Genomic DNA, 15,415 nt, shown 5'->3' with positions numbered 1-15,415 from the left:
TACAGATTTATATAGAGATACAACTGACAGCCATTTACAAAAGCTCCATCAAACAGGTGCAACTGTTCTCATTTTACAGATAAAGGAAATGTGGCTCAGGGAGATGACATATCTACCTAGGTCATGATGCCGAAAAGAGGAAGAGCCCGGATTAACCAAGAGAGGTTTAAGAGCAAAAGCCTCGTGTTAACCACTCCTCCAGACTGTCTGCTTAGCTGCCTCATGAACAAAGGCTAGGGCACCCAGCAAAGGACTGGCCCTGGAGCAGGGTGTGGAAGAACACTTCTCATGCAACTGTTTCAAAAAGAACTCTCAAAACAGAGAATTTACCAATACAGCTCAGCAAAAAAAGTACGCATCCCACACAATGCTGACACAGGAGAAAGGAAAGGCTCTTCATCCTGAACTGAACAGGAAGTTCTGTGATCTGTCCCCTAGAAGGTGGCCAACATCTTAACCATTTAAAATGGCTTCATTAAGAAGCGCTGAATGTTCTCCGAGGGCAGGACAGAGCAATGCCCATTTCCTGGGTGCAAGGAAGGTCAGCAAATACCCAAGGCCCAGGCTGCTGTTCAGGCCCCGAAGTCTACCATGAGAGCTCAGTGTCTGGACCACCTTGGCTCTGAAATGCATGTCACCACCTGTTGGAAAGTCAGCAGCTGACTTCCGAGTGTCGAGGGGAGAGATCCGAGGGGCTGTGCCAGCCCCCGCTGAGAAAGCTGGGACGGCAGCGCTGCTGGTGCCCGCTCACCAGGCCTGTAACTTTGGACACCTCACGGGTGCTGTCCCAGCCCGCCGCAGAAGCAAATACGCAGCAAAGGGAGTCTCGTGAACGTTTTCTCAGTGGATGTAAAAGTTATGCTGACACTATACAATGTACTATTACGTGTACAATGGCATTGTATCTAAAAAAGTTACATACAGACTTAATTAAAAAATACTTTATTGCCAAAGAATGTTTAACCATCACCTGAGCCTTCAGCGGGTCATAATCCTTGTGTGATAGTAATATCAAAGATCACTGACCACAGATCACCATAACAAATATAATAATAAAAGTCTGAAATAAGGCAAGAATTATTAAAATATGCCACAGAGACACAAAGTGAGCAAATGCTGTTGGAAAAACAGCAACAGACTTGCTCAATGCAGGGCTGACAGAAGCCTTCCATTTGTAAAAAAAATAAAAATAAAAAACTGCAGTATCTGTGAAGTGTAATAAAATGAGGTATGACTGTATAAGAATAAAAACTATTTCTGTACAGTTGAGAGGAAGCAAAAATAAATGTTTTATTCATATTGGCATTTCAGTGTAATGCAAGCATATTTTTACCTTTCCCTATTTTGGGTACATATCTATCTCCTTTTAAAATAACTACTGCAAACAACAGCAGAGATGGTATTTATTCAAGTTTTATTAGGGAAGGCAGAGTAGGAAGAGGTAAGCAATATTTGCTTTTCGTTGCCTTTATTCTTCCTGGAAACACACAAACACACATCCCTAACTGGAAGATGTGGCTTCTCAAACACAGTGTTTAATGTGCTAAGATGTCAAGTAAAGAAGTGTGTGCATTTGAGACACTATGATGAACAGACTCACTATGCTATTCACTATGGGGAATTTTAAAAACTGGAAGCTGACAAAAATATTAAGACAAAGAGAGTTAAATCCTGAAACCTCGCTGTTTTAATGCCAGCTCTGCTCAGCGCTCAGCGGGGGATGGCTCACAGGGATGGCCTTTGGGATCCACTCTGGGCTGTGTGTGGTGGCAGGGAGGCCCCACTTTGGGTTCTCAGCACCACCACTTTCCCTCGATGGACACTGCCTTGGATGCCTCTGGGACCAATGGGAGACCAGGGCCTCACAAAGCACCCTTCCTGTCACACCTGCACACCGCTGAAGCCTGAGCTCTTAAGTGGTTCAGCCGGAGCCCCCGGGGTCTGAAGGAAGTGACACCTCGGGAGAAGCAGGGGCAGCTGAACGCTGAGGAGGAGTTCCCACCCCACCTCACTCCTGTGCACTTGCATCATGCAGCATGGACTTCCACGCCAGTAGATGAGCCCTCATCTCGTGATTTAAAAATCCTTTTGTTATCCAGACATTTGGTTCTTCTCAACATTACTCCCTGAATAAAGGTCCTCCCTGAGAATCCTCCTGAACAAGAGGATCAGGCTTCATTCACATCTAGATAAATGTAAAGGCCTGTGCTCAGCACAGGGGTCAGCTGACTGGCTGGGCCTCAAATTACAGTGTGGCCAGTAAGTGCCAACCGTCCACTGTCACAGCTGGAACTGCCCTGGCACTGACAGCTGGTCCGGGTTCATTTACATTCTCTCCACGCAGCCACTGAGCTACTGCAGGCGGCTGCAGATGTCTGTTTTTTAGCAACAAACTGGTTCACTGCAGATGTGAATTTTGGTGATATTCTACTGCTGTCGAGTCAGTTAACACTGAATGCTACCAAGGACAGGATGGGGCCTGGAAAGCATGAAAAAAGATGAGCAGAGAAGCTGGCAGGTGAGAAAGCTACATAAAAACAAGGGTGAGTGACACTGGGAAAAGATGAGAGCTTACACAATCACGTTTACATTCTTGGGCTCCACTAAAAGACATCAAGCAAAGGGGTCTCAATGGTTATTCTGATTAAAGTCCCACCACCAGCCATCTCCTCAACAGCACCAGCTTCATAAGTATTCCTAAACCTACCTTTCCAGAAAGCTCTACTTACACCTCTGAGTTTAGAGAGCAAAGTCATGATTCTAGACCGGTAGAAAGAGGCCCCACAGGGAAATTTCTGACCCTAAAAAATATTCCGGAAGCATCACTTTCAAATCTCTTAATTTAATTCCCCACAGTCCCAACTCAAACACATCCAATCCACTCCTAAAAGCAGCATGTTAAAAACAAACTGATGAATTCTTTATCTGAGAATACACAGGACGCTGAGGGCCTTGACAATGGCATTCCATCACATCAATGAAACAAAGACTCTCTCCACATTTCATCAAAGATACAGTGTCTTATTCTTTCAGGATCTCAGGGGAATGATTCCAGGCATTCAAGCCCTCCTCCAGATAATGCATTCATATAAACGCCTCATCTCAGAGTGACAAGCTCCTGGAAATTTAACTGGAGTTCAGATTACTGGCAGTGATAATGCAATAGGGGAGCAGATGCCCTTAGTCTCAAAAGGGCCAAACTGGCTTGTGGCTCATTTATTGAAGAGGAGGAATCCTCAAGGACCAATGGCTGGTTCAGCCATCTAGCTGAAGAGAAAGTACGTCCTCAGGAGAACAGGTACAAGTGAAAAAGGTAACAGCGTCTGCCCTAACAACGGCATCTCTGATATTGAATTCTGAATGAGCAGAGTGGTCCGCTTTGGTACTAAACGTAAAAGAATTCTGTAAGTTCTTCCAAGACTGTTTCGCTGACACACACACTTTTGAAATGCCCAAGAGAAAACCTTTCCTCGTGGAGTGTTAGTGCCACCTTGTGGCCAATCTCTCCATGGCTCCTGGAGGAGGAAATGGCACCCCACTGCAGTATTCCTGCCTGGGAAATCCATGGACAGAGGGGCCTGGAGGGCTGCACGCCACGGGGTCACGAAGAGTGGAACGCGACTGAGCACGCACACGCACACAGTAACAATTCACTTTTAAGTTCTCCCTTCTTTTCAAAGGACAGGTGGCAAGTTCTTGGTAAGTATTAACTGCTAACTGGCTGTCACTGTCCCTTGAGAGAGCTTTCCCTTCATCTTTCACACTGGGCCAGACGCGAGTCTAGAACGTGAATGCGCCTGTGCTCAGGTGAGGGTCGAGTCCTGGAGCACACTGCAGTGGACAGACTGTGTGATGCAGCCTCTTCACTGTAGAGCACCACTGAGGGACGTCAAGAGTTGTGAACCACTGGAGAGATTATTTTCAACTTAGATAACAAGACTCTTAAGGTCATACTTTCCCTAAACTCACCCATGAATTGCCTCCGGTGACCTAACTCCTACAGGGCCTCACTCCAGCCCCCTCGAGTTTCCACATTCCATTCTGTTTTTCCCCAGGACTCCCTCCTTTCAATGTTTCTTATTTCTGACTCCAAAACCCTCCTACAGCTTAGATCTCCCCTGTGCTCCTGACCGTAGTCACGTTCCAAATAAATACTGAGCACCTGATGTGTGCCAGGCCCTGGGAAAAGGACACTTACTGAATACTTCCACTCTCAAAACTCAACACGTCCAAAACAGAGTTGATCACCTCTCCTGGAACCTTTTTCTAATCTATTTCCAATTCTGTGTGAATAGTTCATCATCCACTCAGAGGTTCAAACCAGAAAAATGAGTCATCCAGGTTTCTCCCCACCCCCACAGTCAAACCACCTCTTTCTAATCCTATCTCCCTACCGTCTCTCCTCTTCTCCACTCCCACTGTTAGCTCTGGTTCTCATGATCTGTACCAGTCAGAATGTGCTAGGTTTGCTGCTGGAACAAACTCAAAATTCAATAGCTCAAAACAAACTTATTTCTACATGTCTATCTTGGCAGAAGGAAAAGACAGTGAAAGATATGCTCTCTCTCCTTTTGAAATTGGGGTAACAATAACATAACATGGATTCTACCTTATTAAGGGCAGCTTGAAAGACTGAAGGCAGGAGCAGGGGACGACAGAGGATGAGATGGTTGGATGGTATCACTAACTCAATGAATATGAGTTTGAGCAAACTCCAGGAGATGGTGAAGGACAGGGAAGCCTGGTGTGCTGCAGTCCTTGGGATTGCAAAAAGGAAGCCACAACTAAGTGATTGGACAACTACCTCATCAACACATTTTAAGCATACAGTTCAGTACGTTAACTACACGGACACTGCTGTGTGGCACATCTCTAAAACTTCTGCATTTTGTGTGACTGAAGTTCAGGTAACTCGTGTCTCCTGCACTGGCCTGCAGATTCCTAATCACTGGACTGCCAGGGTTGTCCTAGACTAGCCTTTCATGGGGAAAAACCTTCACCAATCTATCAGGCAATAGATTATGGAAGACTCTCAACCTTCTCTGGATGCCCCTTCTCTAGACTTATGCGTGTACATTTCCAGTTTAGAGAGGTTTTCTGTTTTGGGGAGTCTGCCATCTCTTGCTCCCTCTGGTGTCTGTCTTCAGTACTGCAGGTTCTCTGGAGCTGCTGTGAGACGCCCAGCTTTTTCTTCTTAGCAGCCTTTATGTGAGCTTCCCAGGTGGCGCGGTGGGTGAACAATCTATATGCAATTAGGGTTAGGGTTAGGGTTCAATCCCTAGGTCAGGAACATCCCCTGGAAGAGGGCATGGCAACCCTCTCCAGCATTCTTGCCTGTAGAATCCCATGGACAGAGGAGCCTGGAGGGCTATGGTCCATGGGGTCACAAAGAGTCAGACATGACTGAAGCAACTGAGCAAGCAGCCCTTGGGCATCCAGAGTATGGTGGGTCTCATTAGTGCTCTGAGTTGGGCAAGAGAGAAACGAGCCCTGTAAAGAGCTCTCCACTCCCCAAAACCTGGAACGTTGGATATGTATGTCCCACTTTTTGTTTCCCCTCGAGGCAAAAGCCACAGAGATGTAACGGCCTCTGTCTGCGACACTACGAGCTTTGGGAACAGCAGCAAGCCTCTCAGCTCTCTTTTGTTCCCAGAGGCCTCCAGGCATCTAGAGTATGCAGGGCCCTGTCAGGGCTGAATCAAGTCAGACAGAAACCAGTCCCCTGGGCAGTAACCCAAAAAACTGGAACACTGGATGCACGTTCCAACTCTTCCCCTCTCCAAGCAGAGGCTGGGAACTGGGGTTTTCTCCTGCTCTCTCTACACTAAGCCAAGGAAAGTGGCAAAGGTGAGCGAACGTTTGCTAGCCCAAACCACTGCCTTTGTCCTCGGTGATCTGAAACCTGGTGCTCCCTCCTGGCCGTGCTTAGACTCAGGAAAGGTACAAGCCAGCCCCTTGGGGAAGTTCTCTGAGAAGTCTGAGTATCAGATGTATGTCCCAGTCTGCTCGTCACCTCCCCAAGGGGATGTGAGGAGTTGGGCGTTTCCTCCATGTGTGCTGCATGTGCTAGGGGAAGGACTCTGGGGGTGAGTTCCATTAATTTCCCTACCAGCTGACTGCGCTGTCTGGAGTACAGGAGCCATGTAACTGGTTTCAAGATTTCTCACAAGGGTCTGGTCCATGTATTGCTAAATCAAGTGTTTCTGGGGAGGAGGAGAGTTTGGGGCTACCTATTCCATCCCCTTGCTGACATCACTTCTAAGCGCATGTTTTACCATGCTTCCTTCAAGTGACCTCTCATCCACACTCACACTGCATTGGCCCACAGAAACTCTCCAAGTTCAGCAGGGGGTGTACGTTCCTCCCACAGAGAGGAAGCAAAATACTCTTTTTTTCTGCCTAGGGTCTTAAGAGCCAGCCTGAAGGAGGCTTCTGCTGACATCCCAGGTTGGATGATCTCAGATACTCACGGGGCACTGTTTCAGACTCCCACGTACCCTGACACCTTCCTGTAACTGTCTTTGGCCTTCCAAATCGTACACAAGCACTTTCACTGGCAGAGTCTAATCTGGCATCATACCAGGAAATGTAATTTCTAGCTCAAGCTTAGCAATTCATGGAGACTCCCGAGGTGAGCAGGTGACAGCGATGTGCAGCTCTCACCTAGATCACTCAACAGCCAGACCAATTTCTGCTGTTTCAGCCCCAGCCCCCACCTCAGGATGGTGCCGAAGGCCTGCATGCACGGCCCCGGCCCCTCCCAGCTCATGAGCCTGAGCCCATCTTGTCACATTCGCAGTACCAGTCGCCTCCAGGAGGGGACTGCCTCCTGGACCCAGAACATTCCACACCTTCACTTTCACGTCACTCCCACCCTGCCCTTCCTGCGGCTGCCGCCTCCTTGCTCTCTGTGCCCTAGCTCAGGCCCCGCCTTCCCAAGCGTTCTAGTGGTGGACACACGGGGACCACGCAGGACAGTCAACCACTCTGCTTTCTTAGTTCCAAGATGCCAGAGACTACAGCCTGGGATGGGAACAAATTACTAAATGGATACATCAACTGTAAGAAAATATCCAGATTTTACACAGAAATATTAATGTTGAAAACAAAATGGGTAATTTGTCAGTCTAGCTTCTTCTTCCTTTTCCAATATCCACTTTCATTTCTTCACTTTCCAAAAGGGCAGAGGGTGGGGGAGATTTTAACATTCAACTCTCCTCATTCTATTTCAGAAAAATGGCTGAAAATATACTTGCTTAGGTAGATGCCAATACAATATTCCTTAAAAACTTTTAAGTGGCTTATATAAACGGTTGACAAATTTCAAGACACTCTCAGCTCACGAAGTAGGAGTCAAAGAAGAAAGACTTTCAGCAGCAAGGTGATTGGACAGCTTTGGTCTCACCCTACACGACCAGTCCATATGAGAACAGCTGAGGAAGTCATCTACCAAATGTGACAGAGATGCCACCATGGTGCCCAGTTCTGTTAATCAAAGAAATACCATGTGGACTTCGAAGGTGGCAGGCTGTGTGAATGCACATGTGAAAAGAAGCGTTTGAGCACAACAGGATGGTGAGAGAGCAAGCAAGAAAAATACTAGCACAGTGGAAACACAAAATCCTTCACATTCTACACTACAGTATCTGCCCTTGAGGAAGATGGCATAAACCAGGGATCCAGAGCTATGTGATTAAATTCTGTAGGTGGCCCCCACCTCTGAAACAAAGTCAACCACCTCACAAGGTACCAAATTAATCTGCTTTCATGCAAAGGAGAGCACTCCGATCCTCCTCAGGGGTCAGCATGCAGAGGACCAGCAGGGACTGTGCCACTAAGGCAATCTATAATACCAAATTCAAATGTGAGTCTAGAAAAGGCATTTGCCACCCTACCTTTCGACAGCGAGGATTGGGACAACTGAACCTCTTCACGTCACTGTCCAGGAGAGCAGGAAAGCTGCAGGAGGGGCACCTAGAATCAGAGCAGCAGAAGGAGGTTATTCAGAACACTGAAGTCTGGCTGTTCATTCTAAGATGGAGTATTCAGCTGGAGAGTCACACCTCCCTTTACTCCTTACTTTTCATTAAAACACAGACGGAGGCTCTCTGTGCTGGCTCTCACCAGGAAAGCAGGTGCCATTCTGAGTCCCACCTCAGTGCAAACCACTCAGTAAACATACCCTTCTGAGAACTTACACATGTCACCTCTTTTGGCTCAATGCACAAGGACTATAGCTAGAAGCCAGATGATTAAGAGGTGCCATGGAATGGAGGTAAAAATCTGAATTGCAGATTTTTCCATTAATAAAATTATCCTCTTATTTCAAAGCAAGAAATGCCAGAAAACCTGTAGCTAGGGCTCTGCCACAGAATTTCACTGTCAAAATAAAAGGGCCCAGGGCAGTGTAAGTCTTCCTAATGGGGAACGAGTTGACAGATGACATTCTCTGACTCTCAGAACTCACCTGACAAGCTCATCAGCGTAGGCTGCTGCAACTTCTTCCTCTGCTTTTCGCTCATAGTATTTATACAGGATGGTCTGGGGAAGCACCTTCTCCAGTTCACTGGCTGGGAATGAGCATGTGCAGCTGCCCTCCATACAGCTGAGCTCTGACTAGAATGACACCGCCAGGAGAAGAAGGGGAAAAAAATTTAACCCAAGTTTTTAGAAGCACACACACAAATTTCAGTGGTTAAATGCATCTTTCAATGGAAAGAAAATAAACAGTGGTTCAGAACCAGACTCTGAGACGGTAAAGGTCCCCTCTTTGAGAAAGCACTCTCAAAATAAGAAAACCATGAAATAAAAACACAAAGTCCATCTTTAATTCCACCTGAGGACCTCTACCAGCCTAAACCAGAATATATCAAGATGGGAAGTAGATGAGGATGGGTAAATGGCTTAGCAGATTAAGAGAGGAAAGTTACAGTTCAGGTCTGAAAAGAAGGTACTCAAGATAAGCAAGCTGACTCTCTCTCTAGTTCCTGGAAAAGGTGGAGGTCCAAACCTCTCGCACGGCAGAGGTGAGTGGGAGGAGGGGCAGGGACTGACACAATGCTACTGCACACTCCAGAGAGGACAGCACAGTGTATACACGACTCTTCTGAAGTGCACCGGGAAATTAAACAGTCGTGTGACTCATTTTATTATGATATATGTTATACTGCAGCGCCCTGGAACCCAACCTGCAATATCTTTAAGTATGCCTATATTCTGCTAATCACATCCACTCTCTCAGTAACTGCTACTCAGCCCCTGATTAAACTACAACTGATTTTAGAATAACTGATGTCAAGTGGTTTGATTATTGGTGGGGCACTTATGAAAAGCAATTGTGGTTTTCGAGTGTTTGTTAAGACAAAACTCTGAATTCTATGTTGTGTTATGTTGGTGTAAAGAGAAATTGACTTTGCACGGAGAAATATAATTTTGCATAAAATATTATTCATTTTAATACAACTGTATAAAATCTTTTAAAATTTTTGTTAAAAAAATACTAATTTGCAGCCTCATATATTCAATACAGGCTGCAGGACTCTCTTTGGGTGTTTATCCTTCATTTTATTTGTGAACAGGAAGAGGAGAAGTTGGTGCTCCTATGAGCCAGGCATGAGAGCATGAAGAATTAAACCATTCCCTGAAAAGAAATCTAGTGTGCTTAGGACTAACATAATCACACAAATCAGAGGCTGCAGAGGAATCACACGCATCAGCATGTCTTAGCAGAGTTCCACCTCACCCCAGAAAAGGCATTTCCATGAGGCATTTACACTTGTCTATAAATGCGGTCTCCACAGATGCTGTATGCACACACTGCACCATTCTTACCTTTCCAGATCCAAAGACTGCCTCTTGGGCGTATCTGATGAGACACTCTTTGCAGAATAAGTGAGCATCAGCACACTGCGTCAGCTCCTCGAATGGGAACTCCCCATAGCAGCAGCGGCACTCAATCAGCTGGCCATCCTGGAGGTGGGCAGAAACATGTGAAATTCCCTACACTCGAGTAGAGGAGGCAGCCATGTTTCATATTCCCCCACCCCAAACACATTCCGAGGTGAAAAGCAATCCCTAAAAGCCATAAAACAATGATGAGCTGTTTTCTGCTGTAGAAACCTAGCTTAAGATGCCAGTACAAATATGAGTACATATTAACAGCTAAAGACAGTACAATTTTCATGTTTTTTGGGGGGTATTCTTTGGCATTATCCTTTGTATAAAGTTACCATATTCACGAATTTCATTGTACTGGCAGGATTATAACATCTATAATCAAATGCTAACAGTCAGGAACAAGTGGCATGTGGGGTATTATCTTAAAACGTTTCAAAAGTTGCATATTGCATCTTGTTATAAGACAAGAGTGCGATGGGGTTGTGTCTCAGTCCAAGCTTTACCTTAAGGGACTACTGAAGCCATATACAGCAGCATTTCAAGTACTTTGAGTACCAGGAAACTTCTCCTTTTTATTAAGGGCAGTGACTGATCAGTCATTAGTTCATTTCTACCATGTTAGAAAAGGCCAAATGTGAGGATGGCTGATACCACACAAAATCCATCTGATCCTAAGGTTAAATATATCTCTTCTTTCTAACTCTGAAGTGACATGTGAATTCTAAATTTTGCTCTAAGAGTCTATCTAACAGATTCCAGGAAATGTTTAAGACAAACAACTCTAACAATATTATCTTCCCTCCAAGTCTAATCCGGTTTGGATTCAATGGTTCAATACCTGATTTTAACTTAGTTGAACCACAAACTCGGCAGGTCAACAGCAGAGGTTAAGGGAACCAATTTGTCATCAAAATGCGTAGGAAATGTGAGATGAGAAAAACAGCTAATGAAAATACCCAGAATAAGTTAATTAGATGAAATATCAATTACCTTTTGATACTGTTCTTCATTCATCTGCAGGGCAAGCAAAAAGTCTTCATGCTGAGGAACAAAAAACCAGACACATAGATGCAACTTTAGTCAAGATGTCATAAACCACTTAGCATTTACTTTCATAAACATAAAATGATGATTAATAGTCATCTCTTCAGTTATATAGTTTACTAGTTTAAAAAATTAACTGATAATAAATTTAAAATGCATCAGAGTGCTGTATGTAAAAAAGGAAACTTTACAAGTACTAGAATATATGGAGAAAACATTCTTAAATCTGACTCAAAATATAGAAGGAATAAAAGACTGACATAAAACACTTACGAGTGTAGAATAGCATGTAAGTAAACAAAACAAGTGAATGGGTAAAAACCAAGTCTGACAACATACTTTGCTGGTAAGGCTAGTGAGAAACAGGTACTCTTCTCCATTTCTGGTGAGAATGCAAAAAAGTACAACCACCATGGAGGGGGATTTGGCATGATGTTAACAGTGATGTAACTATTTATACTCTAACTCATCAATCACACTTATAGGAAATCTATTCCAAAGTTACCCTGGGGCAGAAATACGAAATGATATATGCATACAGTTATTTATAATGGTACTATCTGTAACAGCAGAAATCTGGAAAGAAGCCTGAATGTCCAGCAAAAGGGCAACAACTGAGTCAACTCTGGTACTGCAGACAATGGCACACTAGGCAGTTTTTAAAGGAAGGAGAAGAATCTCCATGGACTGCTGTGGAGTCATCATCAGGACGCACTGTTAAGTGAAAAGGGCAAGGGCAGAACAGTGTGTACCTTTTAGGTAAGAAAGAAATGTCCGAAATATATATATACACACACACATGCTTTTACATAAAAGAAGGAAAGATAAACAAAAAACTATAAAATGGTTATAAGAGATCTGACCTCGCAGATATCCTAAAGAGTCTTGGGGAACTCAGGGGTCCATGGGCCAAATCTGAGTTTCTGGTCTAGAAAATACATACAGGCACACTTCATTCTATTGCACTTTGCAGACAGTGCTCTCCAAAAAAAAAAAGAAAAGAAAAGAAAAAAAAGAACCCCACAAAAACTGAAGTTTCGTGACTTGCATCAAAGCAAGCCTACTGGTGCTGTTTCTCCAACAGCAATTTGTTTACTTCATGCGTCAGTGTCACTTTTTAGCAAGTCTCATAATATTTTAGACTTATTCGTTATCATTACTGTCTTTGTTATGGTGGTCAGTGACCTTTGATGCTGCCACTGCAACTGTTTTGGGGTGCCACGCACTGCGCCCTAAGACAGTGAACTTGCTTGACGTATGTCATGTGTGTTCTGACCGCTCCACTGATGGGCATTCCCCACTCCTCTCCCTAGTCCTCCAGATACAACAACACTGAAAACAGGCTAATCAACAACCCTACAATGCTCTCTAAGCATTCAAATGAAAGGAAGAGTGGCCCATCTCTCAGCCACAATATTCTCATAAACCAAAGTCCGGATGAAAGACATGAGGAAGTTGTAGAAGAAAAGTCCGATGTCGGCAGAGGCTGGTTCATGAAGTTTAAGGAAAGACACCATTTCTATAACATGAAAGTGCAAGATGAAGCAGTGGGTGCATGATGTTGTAGAAGTTGCAACAAGTTATCCAGAAGATGTAGCTGAGATCATGAATGAAGGTGGCCACACTAAACAATAGATTTTCAAATGCAGATAAAACAGCTTTCTATTGGAAGAAGATGCCATCAAGGACCTTCACTGATAGAGAGAAGTCAGTGTCTGGCTTCAAAGGACAGGCTGACTCTCATTAGGGGTTAGTGCACCTGATGACCTGAAGCTGAAGCCAGTGCTCCTTTTACTGTTCCAAAAATCCTAGGGCCCTTAAGAATTAGGCTTTCTCTATTCCGCTTGTGTTCTATAAATGGAACAACAAAGCCTGGATGACAGCACATCTGTTTACAAGATGGTTTACTGAATAATTTAAGCTCGCTAAGAACCACTGCTGAGAAAAAGAGTCCTTTCAAAATATTACTGCTCGCTGAAATGCTCCTGGTCACCTAAGAGATCTAATGGAGAGGAACGAGATTAATGTTTCCATGCCTGCTAACACAAAATCCATTCTGCATCTCATGGATCAAGGAGTTAGTTTTTAACTTTCAAGACTTATTAAGAAATGCATTTTGTAAGGTTTATAAGCCATAGTGATTCCTATGATGAATCTGGGGCAAAGTCAACTGAAAACTTCTGGAAGGGATTCACCATTCCACGTGCAATAAAAAAAACATTTGTAATCTATGGGAAGACATGAAAATACCAACATTAACAGGAGTTTGGAAGAAGCTGATCCCAACTCTCATGGCTGACTTTAAAGAAGAAATTAATTGCATGTGTGGTATAAACAGTAAGAGACCTAGAATTAGAATCAAACAGCTGCAATCTCATGAATAAAACCTTCAAGTATAAGGAGCTGCTTTTTACAGATGAACCAAAAGAAAAAAGAAAGAAGCAGTTTCTTGAGATGGAAATTACTGGTGAAGATACTATGAAGATTGCTGAAATGACAACAAAGGATTTAGAAAATAGCACAAACTTAGTTGATCAGGCAGCAGCAGGATTTGAGGCGACTGACTCCACGTTTGAAAGCTGTGGGTAGAATGTTATCAAACAGCACAGCGCATTACAGAGAAATCACTCACGAAATGAAGAATATCGACCCATTTGGCAAGCTGCATTTTGCCACACCTTAAGAGATGTGGACAGCTACCTTCACTCTCAGCAAGCACCACTCTCATCAGTGAGAAGCCACCAAAACTGAGGCAAGACCATCCCCTCCCCACCAGCGAAAAGATTATGACTTGCTGAAAACACAGATGATGGTTAGCATTTTTTAGCAATAAAGCATTTCTTAATTAAGGCTTGGACACTGGTTTTTAGACACAGCACTATTGCACACTTACTAGACTGCACTGTAGTGTAAACATGACTCTCCTACACACTGGGAGGCCAAAGCATTCTTATGATGAGCTTCACTACAATATTCACTTTACTGGCCTGCAACTGAACCCACAATGTCTCTGAGGTCTGTCTGTATTAAAAAACCAAATTTGTATCTTCCAGCTGACTTGCACATTTGACAGTACATTTCTGGCCTGGAGAATTCAATGGACTATATAGTCCATGGGGTCGCAGAGTCAGACATGACTGACTGACTTTGACTTTCACTTTTGGAAGAATTAAAGAGCTAAATGGAATCTGTTTATTCCTCTCCCAGTAGAGGGCGAAGAAGGTGAAACAGATGTGTTTACTAAGTGCCAATTAAAATAACGTAAATCTGACTTGTGAAACTATGAATTTTAGTCAGTATTACTACAAAACCTAGCTTTGTTTTCCTTTTAAAAACTTCATGGCTTATTCATTAATCACTTAAAAGAAAAGGCAAATCTTCAAAGACAGCTTTACACTGAGCCCCACCAGCAAATCAGATCCTAGATACACATACAAACACATCTTCCCACCTCTGCCATCTCTTTGATTTTCTGCTCGTAGAACTCCTGCTCCTGCTGCACAGCTGGAAGGAGGGCACGCCGGTCATAGGACCTACAATGTCGCCGCTTGTTTTCCAGAAAGAACATCCTCTTCTCTATTTTTTTGTCACCTAGAAGATACGTGACAATGCAGAATCATGCAGACAACTGTTTTGCTAGGAATCCAGACAGCCATCCCAGTCTTATGTGGCCTGGTCCCCCACTTATTCCTATCAGGATGTTAAGTTACATGACTTTCCCATAACGTTCTTTTTGGGAAAACTGGGCTCCTAACCATTCCCACCATTCCATGCACTTTCTGACATTCTTCCTCTCCATAGCCATCCCTCATTATGATCCAACTGGAAGAGCTCCCCTATCCTGTCTGTACAGCAGTGTGGTATACACCGCAATTCATGATGTGCTTCCTACTGAGGACGGGGGGTTGACGATTTGGGGTTATCATCCAGAGCTGCTATACCTGTGTCTGCAGTTCAGCAGCGCACACAGGAGGAGCAGAACTTCTGGATCAGCTTTAGAAAACAGAGTTAGTGTTCTGCAGTGCTTGTTCCAATTTACACTCGCCCTCTGCCAGCAATGTCATTAGTGTTTAATCTGAGCCGTCCTGGTAGGTGCAAATTTATGTTTTAAAATTTTTTTATTTTGAAAATGCAGTACCCAGACTTGTAATAAATAACACTTAGAACACAAGCTAAGAAAATGACGAATGTCAGATTTTACAACTGGTCTTATTTAGGTTTTGTATTTCTTTGGTTGATTTAGTAATGTACATTTTTCTAGAAAACTATCCATTCCATCCAGATTTTCTATTTACTCACAAAAGCCTGTTTTTTGGTAATCTCTATACCCTGATACATTTTTAAATTTTTCTGCTTTCCTCTTGTTCACTCTACTTTTAAAAAACTAAAACATTTTTTCATTGACTATTTAGAAAACCAGTTTTTGGTTCTCTGTTCTGTTCCATCTATCTGACTATATTTCTGCCAAGACCAC

General features: G+C 43.7%; 1 protein-coding gene across 3 annotated transcripts in view; it reads right to left on the bottom strand.

Annotated features, from left to right (window-relative positions):
* Positions 1 to 15,415, bottom strand: part of RNF216 (ring finger protein 216) — a 115,934-nt gene that overhangs the window by 66,812 nt on the left and 33,707 nt on the right. For all 3 annotated transcript variants that reach the window (XM_010845766.1, XM_010845768.1, XM_010845767.1), the window contains 5 exons: positions 14,393 to 14,532; positions 10,888 to 10,938; positions 9,832 to 9,969; positions 8,468 to 8,616; positions 7,896 to 7,974 (listed from right to left, as the gene is read on the bottom strand). In XM_010845766.1, coding sequence (XP_010844068.1) covers positions 7,896 to 7,974; positions 8,468 to 8,616; positions 9,832 to 9,969; positions 10,888 to 10,938; positions 14,393 to 14,532 — 557 coding nt within the window. The remainder of the gene's footprint in view (positions 1 to 7,895; positions 7,975 to 8,467; positions 8,617 to 9,831; positions 9,970 to 10,887; positions 10,939 to 14,392; positions 14,533 to 15,415) is intronic.

Source organism: Bison bison, unplaced genomic scaffold (assembly GCF_000754665.1).
Source record: "Bison bison bison isolate TAMUID 2011002044 unplaced genomic scaffold, Bison_UMD1.0 scf7180017864223, whole genome shotgun sequence".
NCBI lineage: Eukaryota > Metazoa > Chordata > Mammalia > Artiodactyla > Bovidae > Bison > Bison bison.
The sequence above is the reverse complement of the archived record's forward strand: the minus strand, read 5'-3'. Positions and strand labels throughout refer to the sequence as shown.